Below are 13,840 nucleotides of genomic sequence, written 5' to 3'. Positions count from 1 at the left end.
CATGTACCGTAGAAGTCCCCACCCTGCACCTGTAACCCAGGCAACTGACATGCTTGGGGGTGGGCAGTGAGAGGTACCCCAGACTCTGAAGTCATTTCCCTATCCTCTGCAGTCACCTCTGCTTCATCTGTAGCCACATCTCCTCCCCTATATAATGTCTTCTCCCATCATAAGCTCTCTTGAGCAACTGGAGATTTGCTTTCTCCCTTGTGGAACAAATCCTCTTCTCTTGAACTGCGTGGGGGTTTCCATTCAGCATTCCTTACAGTTACACCTTTGGGTTCCTTCTTGCATTAGAGACAAATATAAGGAAGAAGATTTACTGTGGCTCATGGTTTCAATAATTTCTGTCCATGGTTGGTGGGTCCCCAGGATGACATGGGTGGGGACTGAACTCGGGGACTGAGCACTGCCCTTGGGCTTTCTCAAGGCTAGAGCTCTACCACTTGGGCCACAGCACTGCTTCTAGCTTTTCTATGTATGTGGTACCGAGTCTTCGTGCATGCTAGGCAAGCACTCTACCGCTAGGCCAAACTCCCAGTCCTTTGTTTTACTTTTGTTCAACATTGCTTGGCTGTTGGTGTTCTTCCCGGGATCTTTTGGGGAGTTCGGCTATTTTAGCAATAATAGTTCTTCTAACATACAATCATGGAATGGCTTTCCATTTTTTGTGTCCTTTTTAAATTTTTACACCAATATTTTACTGTTTTCATTGTATATCTTTCGGCTTTCTGGTTAAATCAACTCCTAGGTTGTTGTTTAGGTTTGGGTTTGTTGTCTATTTGTTCAAGGTGGTGCTAGGGCTTTTCTCTCTTTCTTGCTGTCTCCACCTCCCCCCCCCACCCCAGGAATACAATTTCAATTCAACTAGCCTTGCATCCTTAATTGGCTTTGACACTCTGGGCTGGTGCTCTACCACTTGAGACGACTACTCTGCCACTTTCAGCTTTTTGCTGGTTAACTGGAGAAAAGAGTCTCCCAGACTGCCCGGACTGGCTTCTAACAGAGATTCTCAGATCTCAGCCTCTGCAGAGCTAGGATAACAAGTGTGGGTCACCAGGGCTGGGCCAAACCAAGACTTTATAGCATGTTGGGTAAATGCTTTGCCACAGAGTCACCTTGCTAGATATTACAATCAGTAATATCTAATATTCTGATCTAGTGTCATCATTCTCACACCTATAATAAATGCCTTTTGTAAGTGGCTTCGTTTTGTTTTCCAGATGACAGACGCAGCAAACAGGTATTGATTCGTGTGAAAGCAGAACAAATGAAGCTACTGCAAAATGTTTCCAAGAGAGACTCCTCAGAGTCAGACTGGATGGTGGGGGGCATGCTATGAAATATTCAGAAAACCTGGTCAGAGCATTTGACTTCCTGCAGAATGGGGAACAGAGACCGAATCACCTTTTTATCCTTTTCAATTACATCCTTTCCAAAGATAAGGTGAGCTCTGTGGTCCCCTGGATTACCAGCTAAAAAAGCATGGCATTTCATGAGAGAAGATGAAAGAACCAGTCCTCTCCTCTTGACATTCACAGACTATCATTCTCACAGGATTTCTATGAGCAGAACAAAGTCTTGTGGAGTCTTAAGAGGGAGCTCCAGCTGTGGGCATCAGTAGATTAGGAAAGGCTGAAGCTCAGCCATCTCTTCTGGAGTATTGCTAGTAGGTGAAGAAGTGCTTTAAGAAGGCACAGAGAAGGTTTTGTGAGGACCAGAACTGGGAAGGAGACAAACCAAATATTCAAGAAAAAGTGAACTCCCCAGTAACCACAAAAACTGAAACCAGAAAAACAGACACTGATTCTCCCATAGGAGCAGGAAGTGAATTCAAGCAAGAAAGCAGAGTAGTCATTCCAATAGTAATCTTGGGTGGGGGTAAACTGCTCAAAGAGTTGCACAATGGACTCACCAAGGGCTGCTTTACTCTTACTTGTGTTTTATTTTTATTTATTTATTTTTTTTGTGCTGCTACTGGGGCTTGAAGTCAGAGTCTGGGTACTATCCCTTAGCTTTTTGTGCTCAAGGTTGGTGCTCTACTCCTTGAATCACACCTCCACTTCTGACTCTTTGGTGGCTAATTTGAGATAAGAGTCTCACAGATTTTCCTGCCTGGGCTGGCTTGGAACCATAATCCTCAGATCTCAGCCCCTAAGTAGCTAGGATTACAGGCATGAGACACCAGAGTCTCACCCTACAATTTCTTTGTCTGTATTAAGACAGGGTGGAGGGTGCTTTCTTCTCCAGCTGGATATGAGAGGCTTAACTTGACAGATGGAGATATCACAGTTACTGAAACTCATTTACTAAGGATTAATGTATCACACACCAAGTATAGGTCATTATTATCAGAATCCATGTCTAATAATAACAGCAGATGCTCAGTGACACCAATTGGGGAAATGGAAAGACAGACACACTGAGAACTCATGGCCACTTTGCCAGTGTGAAGGGTGATTAAAGGCCAGCCTTATTTACCTTTACTTACTCTGCAGACAAAATAGGAATTGGGTGGAATTTAAGACCAGCACATCTGTGCACTCCTCTAGTTTGTTGGAACAGGTCCATTCAGACATATGGTTCCCATCAAATGTATTTTTGCTTGATTCTTAAATCCCCTCCCCCTTTTTATTGAACAGCACTGACTTCATTACAAAGGAACTTCACTTCCAGCCGAGGCATGACCAGCGCCGTACCAGCAACGCGCAGAACTCACTAGCTGGATAGAAAATGGCAGAACGACAGGAAAACTGCACACAGAATCAGGATGTCGGTTCACCTTTGAAAGAAGAGGGGAATATAAATGGGATTAGAAAGATTTTTTTTGTTTTATTTACTTGTTCATTAAACACTTGAAACAGACAAGACACATAAAACTACTTCATTCTAAGTTGGCATTTTTTTGCCTATTATTTTTTTCGCTTGTCTTTGTCTTTTGTTAGTGGGGGGTAGGGGCAGGGTGGGAGGGCATCTTAGGGTTTGAACTCAGGGGTTGGGGACTGTTCCTGAGTTTTTTTTTGCTCAAGGTTGGTGCTCTAGCACTTGAGCCACAGCTTCACTTCTGAGAGGTTTTTTGGTGGTTAATTGTAGATGAGTCTCACAGACTTTTCCTCTCCTGGCTAGCTTTAAACCTCTATCCTCAAATCTCAGCCTCCTCAGTAGCTAGGATTGCAGGTGTGAACCACCAGTACCCGATATCTTTGTGCTTTTTGATGTCTTTCATAGTTGTCTCCAGGTGTGATAGTGCATGAGAGCCTGGGACAGGAGGATGGTGAGTTTGAGGTCAGCCTGAGCTACATAAAGGCCAGTGGATTATGTAGCAAGACTCTGTCTTAAAAATAAGTTGTCATATTACATATATATGTAATTATATGCATAAATATGTGTATACAAATGCTTTGATGACTGAGAACTTATACAATGTATTTCATATGAATAATTTTACCATGAAGCAAAAATGGCATAGAACATTTAAAAAACGCAATATGGAGACATCAACAAATATTTTTCATAGAACTACCATCTAGCCAGCCCGGGCACAAAAATCCACAAGACTCCAATTAATCACCAGAAAGCCACAAGGGGCACTGCGGCTCAAGGGGTAGGGCAATAACCTTGAGCTGAAGAGCTCAGGCACAACACCCCAGGCCCAGAGTTCAAGTCCCATGACAGACAAAACAAAACAAAATCACCATCAAAAAAATCATCACATTTCTCTCCATGTGTTAAATAATTGCATAACTGATTTCAAATGTTCAGATAGCTTCTGAGTGCCAAATACAATACTACTAATTGTAAGTGATTTTTTAAATAAGGTAAACAGGGTAAATTTATTTGCAAATGAAAAGGAAAGCCATTAAAGATAGTAGCAAAACTCTCCATCTAGAGAGAAGCCCCAAAGAGAAGTTCTATAGAAAAATATTAATAAGGTCGGGGACAGGAGTGTGGCCTAGTGGTAAGAGTGCTTGCCTAGCATGCACGAAGACCCAGATTCGATTCCTTGGTACCACATACATAGAAAAAGCCAGAAGTGGTGCTGTGGCTCAAGTGGTCGAGCACTAGCCCTGAGAAAACCCAAGGACAGTGCTCAGGCCCTGAGTTCAGTACTCAGGACTGGCAAAAGAAAAAAAAAAAGAGAAAAAAGAAAAATGTAAATAAGGAAAGACAAGTTACTTATTGCTTTAATCCCTAGTGTGTCTAACTAGTTTATGATGATGATAAGTAAAATCCAGTTCTGGCTAAGAGAAAATTATTGGTGCTATGATTTGAATATGTACCTTGTGAAATTCAGGTGTTACCAATGATTGTATTCAGAGGCATTGCCATTAAGATATATTTATGCTGAAGCCAGGTACTGGTGGCTCATGCCTGGAATCCTAGCTACTCAGGAAACTGAGATGCAGAGGACTACAGCTCACATCCAGTCCTGGCTGAAAAGTGCATGAGATTCTATCTCCAAATAGAACCAGTAAAATGTTGGGCTGGAGGACCAGGAGAGTGGCCTAGTGGTAGAGTGCTTGCCTAGCATACACGAAGACCTGGTTCGATTTCTCTGTATCACATACATGGAAAAAAGCTGGATGTGGTACTGTGGCTCAAGTGGTAGAGCTCTAACCTTAAGAAAGCCCAAGGACAGTGCTCAGGCCCAAAGTTCAACACATGAGTTCAAACAGGACATCAGCTGAGTTAGAGCAAGGTCCTGTGTGTGTGTGTGTGTGTGTGTGTGTGTGTGTGTGTGTGTGTGTGTGTGTGTAGGAAGAGAGCCAGAGAGAGAGAGAATGTTTATGCTGAAGCCACGCCCTTTGTGAATGCAAGTAAGTGCCCTTATATAAAGGGGATCAGTGAAGGGAGTTAGTTCTTTTTTTTTTTTTTTTTTTTTTTTTTTGCCAGTCCTGGGCTTGAGCTCAGGGCCTGAGCACTGTCCTTGGACTTTCTCAAGGCTAGAGCTCTACCACTTGAGCCTCAGCGCCATTTCTGGCTTTTTTTCTCTGTATGTGGTACCGAGGAATCGAACCCTGGTCTTTGTGCATGCTAGGCAAGCACTCTACCACTAGGCCAAACTCCCGACCCGGGAGTTAGTTCTTACTTTACCTTCACTCTTCAATATGTGGAGGCACAGCACTCATTTCTTTCTTGCCTTTCCACATTCCACCATATGTAAAGATGTGGCAAAAAGACCCTGGTCAAAGCCAACATCTTAGGTAGACTTCCCAGCCTCCAGAACTGTGGGAAAGAAATTTCTACTCTAAACAAAAAGAGCTTCCAAACTACAACCAATAACATAATTTTCTTTCTTTCTTTTCCTCAGAACTCTGAACTTTTTTCAGTCTGATGTTTTCTGACTCATAAATTGTTTTCCTCCAGAATAAATTCTTCTTCAAAACAAACAAACAAATAACAAGAGTGTGGTGTCTCACGCTGCAGTCCTAGCTACTCAGGAGGCTGAGATCTGAGGTTCAGAGCCAGCCTGGAACATGAAAGTCCGTGAGACTCTTATCTGCAATTAACCACCAGAAAAACCAGAAGTGGTGCCGTGGCTCAAGTGGTAGAGTGATAGATAGCCTTGAGCTGAAGAGGTCAGGGACATTGCCAGGCCCAGAATTCAAGCCCCATGACCGACAAAACAAAACAAAACAAAACTCAGTTGGATTCCTTTCCTATTCTGAACCAAGTAAAAAGGTAAACTATTTCTGTTTTTAATATTCCAGGTGTCAACAAACACCTGTAATCTAGTACCAAGCACTCTGAAGACTGAGGGAGGTGAACTGAGAGATTTAGGCTACCCATGGTTGCATAGTAAAACTTTGTGGAGAGAGAGAGAGAGACAGAGACAGAGACAGAGACAGAGAGAGACAGAGAGAGAGTCAAAGAGAGAGGGAGAGAGCGAGAGAGAGAGAGGGAGAAGGAGAAAGAGAGAGGCCTAAAAAGATTGCTGGTGTTACGCATCAAGACAGGATGAATACCAGCAAAGTATGGGGAGCTTCTGTCTAAGCTCTGAAGGGCAAAAGAAGCATATTATATATTACTAAAAGTTTTTATACAGTAAGATGCAATAATAATACACATTTGCTTTAACTAATAACAGACTCAAATTGGCATAATTAATTAATTTATGAAATAGCTATACAGTAATAGTTGAAGACTTCAATACCCTAAGTCAATAAGAGAACAACCAGTATAATCAGAGAGAAGGTATTTAAGGAAATAAAAGACTCAACACAATAAATCAACTACCCCTAGCAGACAAACATAAAATACCACCCAACAGCAACACATTTTTCTTAAGTGTATAAGGAGTCATGGTTGAAGACACACTGGGTGAGATCTGATCACTAATCATTGTCTCAATGTGTTTAAGAAGGTAGATGTTACATAAAATATTCTTTGTAATCACAATGGGATGAATTTAGAAGTCAACAACAGAAGGACAACTGGAAAAGACATGACTTTTGAGATAACTGAATAACATAGTCTTAAATAACTCACCACCTGATGACTTGAACAACAGATATTTAGTGTGGGAGGTGGGGCTCATGGGAAAAGCCCTGTCTTCACACTACGTCCTTATTCAAAATGTGGGGCGGCAGCTCCCATAGTTTTGAGAAGAGCACTAATCTCAGGACTGAATCACACCCTTATTACATCATTCAGACCCAGTTACTTTCCAAAGATCTTGTCCTCCTAATGCCATCACGTGGGGTAATGGAACAAGCTGAGGACAGAATTGGGGAACGATGAAGTCAAATGTTGCTGTAACAGATACTTAAAACTCCGGAAGTAACTTTGGAACTGGGTAATTGGTGAAGGTTATAATGGTGTTGAGGTGCCTGCTAGAAAAAAGGTGCCATTGCTATGAACTGACTTTTATTTTTCCCATTTTAACATGTCCATTTATCTATACAGTGTATTCTGATCACAGACATACAGTCAATCAGTCTTAACAAATTTCCTTGTCAATGTTTTGCCAGTTATGGAGCTTGAACTCAGGGCCTGGGCATTGTCCTTGGGCTTTCTCAAGGCTAGTACTCTACCACTTGAGCCACAGCACCACTTCCACCTTCTCTGTGGTACTGAGGAAGTGAACCCAGGGCTTCATGCATGCTAGGCAAGCATTCTACCACTAGGCCACATTCCTTGCCCTTTCTTGTCATTTTCAAGCACGTACATATAGTATTTTAACTATACTTTCTCTCTCTTACACTCTCTGTATCCCCCATCATCCCACTAGGACACTATACCCCAGAAAAGACAAGTTTCAATTTCCTAATACTCATTTTTTCATACTGACTTTCAAAGTGGTTACACTAGTTTACAGTCTCACCAGCAGTATATTAAGGTGCCTTTCCCCCATATCCTTGTTAATATTTGTTGTAGTTCGTTGCAAACTGACTAAAAATTGAGTGTGTGTGTGTGTGTGTGTGTGTGTGTGTGTGTGTGTGTGTGTGTTACTAAGGGTCAAACTGAAGGCCTTATGTATGCTAGGCTAACTTTCATCAGTTAATTCTGCTAAGGTCTCTGATAAGCTTTCTGTGGGGGAAAGCTTTCATCTTCTTAGAAAACACACAAATAATAATTACAACCTGAATGTTGGTGGAAAGGTTGGATGGTGAATACCATTCTGGGGAGGACACTGACAGAAGTGAGGACAGACAGATCACTTCTTGGCAATGGAGGGAAGGCCATCTTTGTTATAAAGCAGCCCTAAACATGGCTGAATCATGCTCATGTTCCAGGACAATTCGTAAGTGGCAAACCTGAATGTTTAGCTGAGGAAATGTCTGAGTGAAGTGTTAGAGTGACTTCGTTTCTCTTGACTGCTTCTAGTAAACTAGGAGCTAAGACATAGGAAGAAGGAATTGCTAAACAAAAAGGAGCCAGAATTTACAGATTGGTGCATTTCTCAGTCTATCCATATTTTGAAAAGTGAAAAAGGAAGTTCTGAGGAGAACAAAGGCTAAGGCTATGTCCCAGCAACCCTCTGAAGAAGAGGGGACATGGATGTGAACCACAGACCTAATAAGTCACCCTGCAGAAACATTGACAGCCTGAGCCAAGGGGAACGCATAGGATGTGAAACCATGGTATGCTGCTTGACTTCTTAGCTCCAACAGCAGCTGGACACAGAGTTCTTTGGCTGCGAAGACAAAGAACAACAGGTTTCCCATGATTATTCGAGTCTGTAGGCTTATCTCCTTGATTTCACAAGGCTTTCACACTGTGTAACCCAGCTTGATCAGAGCCCTCTTGTCTCCATCTTTCTTCATCTTTCCTGTGTGTATCACTATATTTGGCTAATCAGCTTGTTAGGCCGTACTGGAATTTGAACTCAGGGCCTCACACTTGTAGTAGAGCAGGTACTTTACTATTTGAGCCATAACCCCCCGATCTTGGTTTTTTGTGTGTGGCGGGGGGCGGGGGTCATGGGGCTTGGACGCTGGCATGGGCTCTGTCCCTGAGCTCTTCAGCTCAAGGCTACCACCCTACCATTTGAGCCACAGTGCCACTTCCGGTTTTCTAGTGGTTAATTGGAGATAAGAGCCTCAGGGACTTTAGTGCCCAGGCTGGCTTTGAACCAGATCTCAGCCTCCTGAGTAGCAAGGATTACAGGTGTGAGCCACCATGCCTGGCTTCCTTGTTTGCTTTTACTTTTGTTATTTTTCAAATAAGAGTCTCATTGCCTGGGCCAGACCAGACATCAACCTTCCTAGTTGTGCCTCCTCAGAACTGGGATGAGAGGCAGTAGCCTGCACACGAGGCATATTTATTGCAGTGGTGCTTCACTAACTTTTTTGTCTAGGTTGGCTTTGAGTCACAATCCCCCCAGTCCTCCTCTCAGCTTTCCTGGCTGGCCTATCGATATTAACAGGTCAGATTACAGTTGTTCAGAGTCAGAAAGTATGACACTATTCCAGCCTTGAAAAACCTTGGGAGTGGTCTTCCCTCCGTCTGTGGTCCAGAGGACAGAGCATGTAACCAGTGAGAAAGAGTCATTAGCCTTAATGTGTAGTAGATTTGCCTTACCAGGTTTTTGGACTGGCTTGGAACCTGTTTCTTTCTTTCCTGACTGAGTTCTCCATTTTAGAATGGGAATGTCTATCTTATGTCTCACCACTGTATTTTGGAGGTACACATAGGCTATAGCTGTTGAAGAATTTTGCCTCAGAATGAATCAGTCCTATTCCAGGTTTCCTTCATATTCTGATTTAGATAGTATTTAGATGCATCAATGCTGTCATGACTTAAGACTTGCACAGCTGTTGGGATGGAGTGAACATATTTCTCATTTGAGAAAGACAAAACAGTGGGCATAAAAACAAAACAAAACTATGAGGTGCCAGGGATAGAATATTATGAACTGAGCCAGATGCGGTGGCTCACTCCTATAATCCTAGCTACTCGGGAGGCTGAGATCTGAGGATTGCGGTTCAAAGCCAGCCTGGGCACTAAAGTCTGTGAGGTTCTTATCTCCAATTAACCACTAGAAAACCAGAAAGTGGTGCTGTTACTCAAGGGGTAGGGCAGTAGCCTTGAGCTGAAGAGCTCAGGGACAACGCCCAGGCCCAGAGTTCAAGTCCCCCAACCACCACCACCACCAACAACAACAAAAAGAATATTATGAACTGGAAGTCTTGTTCTCCTAGTTCTGGAGGCTGTAAGTCTAAGACCAGTCTGAACCCAGTCTGGATAAGGTCTGGTCAAGGGGTCTTGCAAGTTGTAGGTGGCCCCCTTGCTGTGTGTTCTCAGTGTTTTTCCAGTGCTAGTTCATAGACAGTCTCTCCCCTCCTCTTCTTGCAGTGGCTGTATCTTCATTGCCTCACCCTTATGACCCCATCTTCATGTAACTGCTTACCTCTAATAACTAGACCCCCCCACCACCTATATCATCACACGAGACATCAAAGTTTCAACACATGAAGTTTGAAGAGTCACAAACAATAAGTCCACAAGGAGTATCATGGGAAACTTGTTAACTGGATATCTTAATATCTTGAATTTCATGTGGTGTGAAGCACCTGTAGGTTTTTCTTGGTAGTTTTCTACTGAAATGTCTTTTTTGTTGTTGTTTGTTTTTTAACTGTGTTTTTTTTGTGTGTGTTTTCTTTTTTGGTAATGGGGCTCAAACCCAGGAGGTTACACTTGCTAGGCAAGTGCTTTGCCACTGAGCTACATCCCAGCCCCCCCTTTTTTGTTTTGTTTCATTTTTAGTATTGGTACTGGGGCTTGAACTCAGGGCTTGGGTGCTGTCCCTTAACTTTTTCTCTCAAGTCTAGCGCTCTACCACTTGAGCCACAGATCCATGCCTGGCTTTTTGGTGGATAACTGAAAATTAAGAATCTCATGGACTTTCCTGAATGGACTGGGTTCAAGCCATAATTCTAAGATCTAAGCCTCCTCAATAGCTAGGATTAGAGTTATGAGCCACCAGTACTTGGCATTTTTTTCTTGTTTTTTTTTGTTGTTGTTTTGTTTTGTTTTGTTTTTTAAGAGATCTTTACATGGTCAGGAGTCTAATAATTTGTTATATACAAGGGGAAATTTTTACAGTGTATTTTCTTTTTAAAAATTTTTATTTTAAACTATAATTTTTAAAATGGTAATATTTCATTTTCCTGGACCAAAGCTTTCAAAAATATAAAATGTACTTTAGCATTATTCATAAAAAGAAGTAAACAATTCAGGACCACAGTAATTCAGCAAGGAATGACAGTAATAACTAAAGTAAAATCATTCTAGTTGGGTGTTGGTGGCTCATATCTGCAGTTCTAGCTACTCAGAAGACTGAGATCTGAGGATATATGATTCAGTCACCCCAGTTAATCAGCAAAAAAGCTAAAAGTAGAGCAGTGGCTCAAGTGGTAGAGCCTTGAGCAGTAAGAGCTTAAGACTCTGATTTTATGCCTAGTGCCAGTGTGTGTGTGTGTGTGTGTGTGTGTGTGTGTGTGTGTGTGTGTGTGAGAGAGAGAGAGAGAGAGAGAGAGAGAGAGAGAGAGAGAGAGAAAGAGAGAGAGAGAGAGAATAAAAGAAGAAAGAAAGAAGGAAGGAGTGAAGACAGAAAGAAGGGAGGGAGAGGAGAGAATAAAGAAAGAGAGAGAGAAGGAAAGGAAAGGGAAATAAAGGAAAGGGAAAGGAATGGAAAGTGCAAGTGTTGGAGCTGAATTTCAAGCCTTATGCTGTGAACACTGAACTATGTAGTAAGATCAGTAGACCTGGGTTCACGCCAGCTCTGCTCTATCTGCTGCTAGAAATGGGTTATCTTATGAAGATCCTATTGCTCTTCTGAGCTTCAGGCCACTTGTCAAATCGGTTTCAACAAACCTCGTTCATAGAGTTGTTGTGAGAAAAACAGAAAATGCCTGTCTCCAACCTCCAGTGCCAGAGTCAGCCTTCTCTCCCTTTCTCCTTCCATGCAGGGTCCGCAGTGTAGGCCCGATGCCTGCTAAGGAGGAAGGCTGATTCCAGATAATGAGATTTCAGTTGGGAACCCAATGAGATGAGTAAACCATAACATTTCTTCCACAGGTTCCACCCTGGGAGTGGCATGGGTGTTGTCAATGCCAGGAAAGCAAAATCAGACTCCTGGGGCTCCAGAGGTTCAGAGAGGTTTGCAGAAACAAGGCAGTGAAGGCACTTCTTACTGGCTCTCACCTTGTTCTTGGAGACACACACGGAGGAGAACATGGGAACTCTGGAGGGTCACCTTCTAGCAGACGTAATCCTCATCCTCGTGGGAATCTACTATTCGGTGCTGGTGTCTCTGGCTCTGCTACGGGGACAGAAGTTCCTCAAGCCACCTCTCCTCCCTAGGGAGAAGCGAAGACACAAGCTGTGGCAGCAGGTACCACTGGAAGAAGCACTAAAGGTGATTGGCTGTGTCACTGGCATCTTAGGTGAGCTTTATTATCCCCCAGGGGTAAACCGGCTGCAGATGATAGACTGGGAAAACCCTCAGCGGCCATTTCTATTCAAGGACAACTGGCAACATGTCACTATGTATGGGTTGTTTCTGCTGAGCAGTGTGGTAAATATTGTGAGCCAGGTGTGTCTGGCCCAGCAGAATTTGAAGCTGGAGCGAGCAGCCGAGGCCCTGGCTTTCTATGTTGTGGTGCTGCTGATGTCTGCTCACCTGGAGAACAAGGGCATGCTGGAGACCCGAGTGCACCTGCTCTTCTTGGTCCCCACCTTCCTGGTAGCCGTGGTATCCAGCATTGAAGTGTGGGTCCCTGACAATCCCAGCCTCTGGGTGCTCAAGGTATGGATGGGACTGGTACTCAGCACCTGGCTGTTCCAGCTGTGCTTGGTTCTCTATGTGCCCCCTTCGGGACAGCACTGGCAAGGAGACAACCCTGTGGAACTGGCCTTCCTCACCACCTTCTTTTGCTGGCACCTGGCCTTAGGAGCCATCATACTGGCTGCTATCTATGGCCTTTGCAATCTCTGGTGCCATCACTGCTCCTCTGGAAAAGAGGTGTCTGATGCCAGATACCATCTGTGCCTTACAGATTCCAGTAGTGAAGAGCTGGAGAGGCTCCAGCCAGAGACCACACTGCAGGATGAAAGTGTCTAGAGACAGAGACTGCCCTGTGCGAGGCTTCTCGGAAGGAGATTGTGTACACCACAGGCATAGCACAGAGGTGTTCTGGAATCCACAATGCAGCTTTCTATCCCAGAAATTCTGGTACTTGTTGCCACATGCCAACTCTGAAGATAGCATCTTATCTGTTTTCAGCAAATTAGTGTCTTACTCATGTGGCTGAGGTCAAACAAAGGCTAGTGCTTTTTTCCAACAGTCTTTGGGATCCAAGAAGAAGAAAGAAGTGAGGTACCGGGGGAGATGAAGGTGTGTTCTCAGAAGGTTCTATCACTGTCAGTAGAGCAGAGTGAGTGTGTCTGCGTGTGCCTACAGTTGAAGACTTTCAACATGCAAAAGAGAATGGTTCCATTTGTGTGCAATGTGAGATACTTTCATTTTTTGTTTTAGTCATACTACATTTAGATAACTTAGATGAGTTTTTGTGTTGTTTTAAACCTAAAGTTTACTTCTTTGTATTGAGAAGGAAAGGGATGAGAAGATGGGTGATAGGAGGGGAAAGGCAAGCAAATTAGTGAAGAGCTCACATCAGAAGAGAAAGGAGGTCAGGAAGGAATTCCCAAAGATGTTTGTAAGAAATAGGACTATTTTAAGTATAAAGGATTTAAAAATATAATTAAAAAATGACTTATGGCTTGCTGTGGTACCAAACAACTTCATTGTTCTAACTCGGTCAATAAAGTCTCTGCCGTACTCATCATGTTTGTATGCTGACTGAGCAGGGAAGGGTGAGGTCCAAAGAAAAGGCCAGATCTCAATTGCAGGAACAGAGGGAAAATGTCCAAGAAATGGTGGGGGAGGGGTGCGAGCACTTCCACTATGCTGATGATGCAAGAACCCACCACTGAGGATGCCACGGTGGAATCTGTGGAAAAGCTCAAGCAGCCATTGAGACACTGGTAAATTCAGTGAAATAAATGAAGGAAAACCACATAAAAGGATTTAACCTTGAGTATAATGAGAAAACCATTGTTTCTAATAACACGTGTCAGCTCAAATAAAGGGGAGACACCCAGCATTTGGAAGTCTGAAAAGTCAGCATGAACAGAGGAGATGCTGGCCAAGGGTGCAGAGAAAGGTAGCCATCATGCAGCTGAGACTGATCTCACCGCAGAATAAAAGCCGGGTGCTGGTAGCTAACTCCTATAATGCTCAATTCTCAGAAGGCTCAGATCTAAGGATCACGGAAGCCAGCTCAGACAGATCAATTTGTGAGACTTTTGTCCCCATTAATCACCCCAAATCTGG

The 13,840-nt window shown here is 43.3% G+C and overlaps 1 protein-coding gene across 1 annotated transcript; it reads left to right on the top strand.

Annotated features, from left to right (window-relative positions):
• Positions 1-11,679: 11,679 nt before the first annotated feature.
• Positions 11,680-12,568, top strand: Teddm1 (transmembrane epididymal protein 1). The gene has a single exon (XM_090331587.1). The coding sequence runs from the start codon at positions 11,681-11,683 to the stop codon at positions 12,566-12,568; it is 888 nt and encodes a 295-aa protein (XP_090187713.1). The 5' UTR covers position 11,680.
• Positions 12,569-13,840: the final 1,272 nt, after the last annotated feature.

Source organism: Megascapheus bottae, chromosome 1 (genome assembly GCF_031878675.1).
Source record: "Megascapheus bottae isolate mThoBot1 chromosome 1, mThoBot2.hap1, whole genome shotgun sequence".
In the NCBI taxonomy this organism is placed as follows: domain Eukaryota; kingdom Metazoa; phylum Chordata; class Mammalia; order Rodentia; family Geomyidae; genus Megascapheus; species Megascapheus bottae.
The sequence above is the reverse complement of the archived record's forward strand: the minus strand, read 5'-3'. Positions and strand labels throughout refer to the sequence as shown.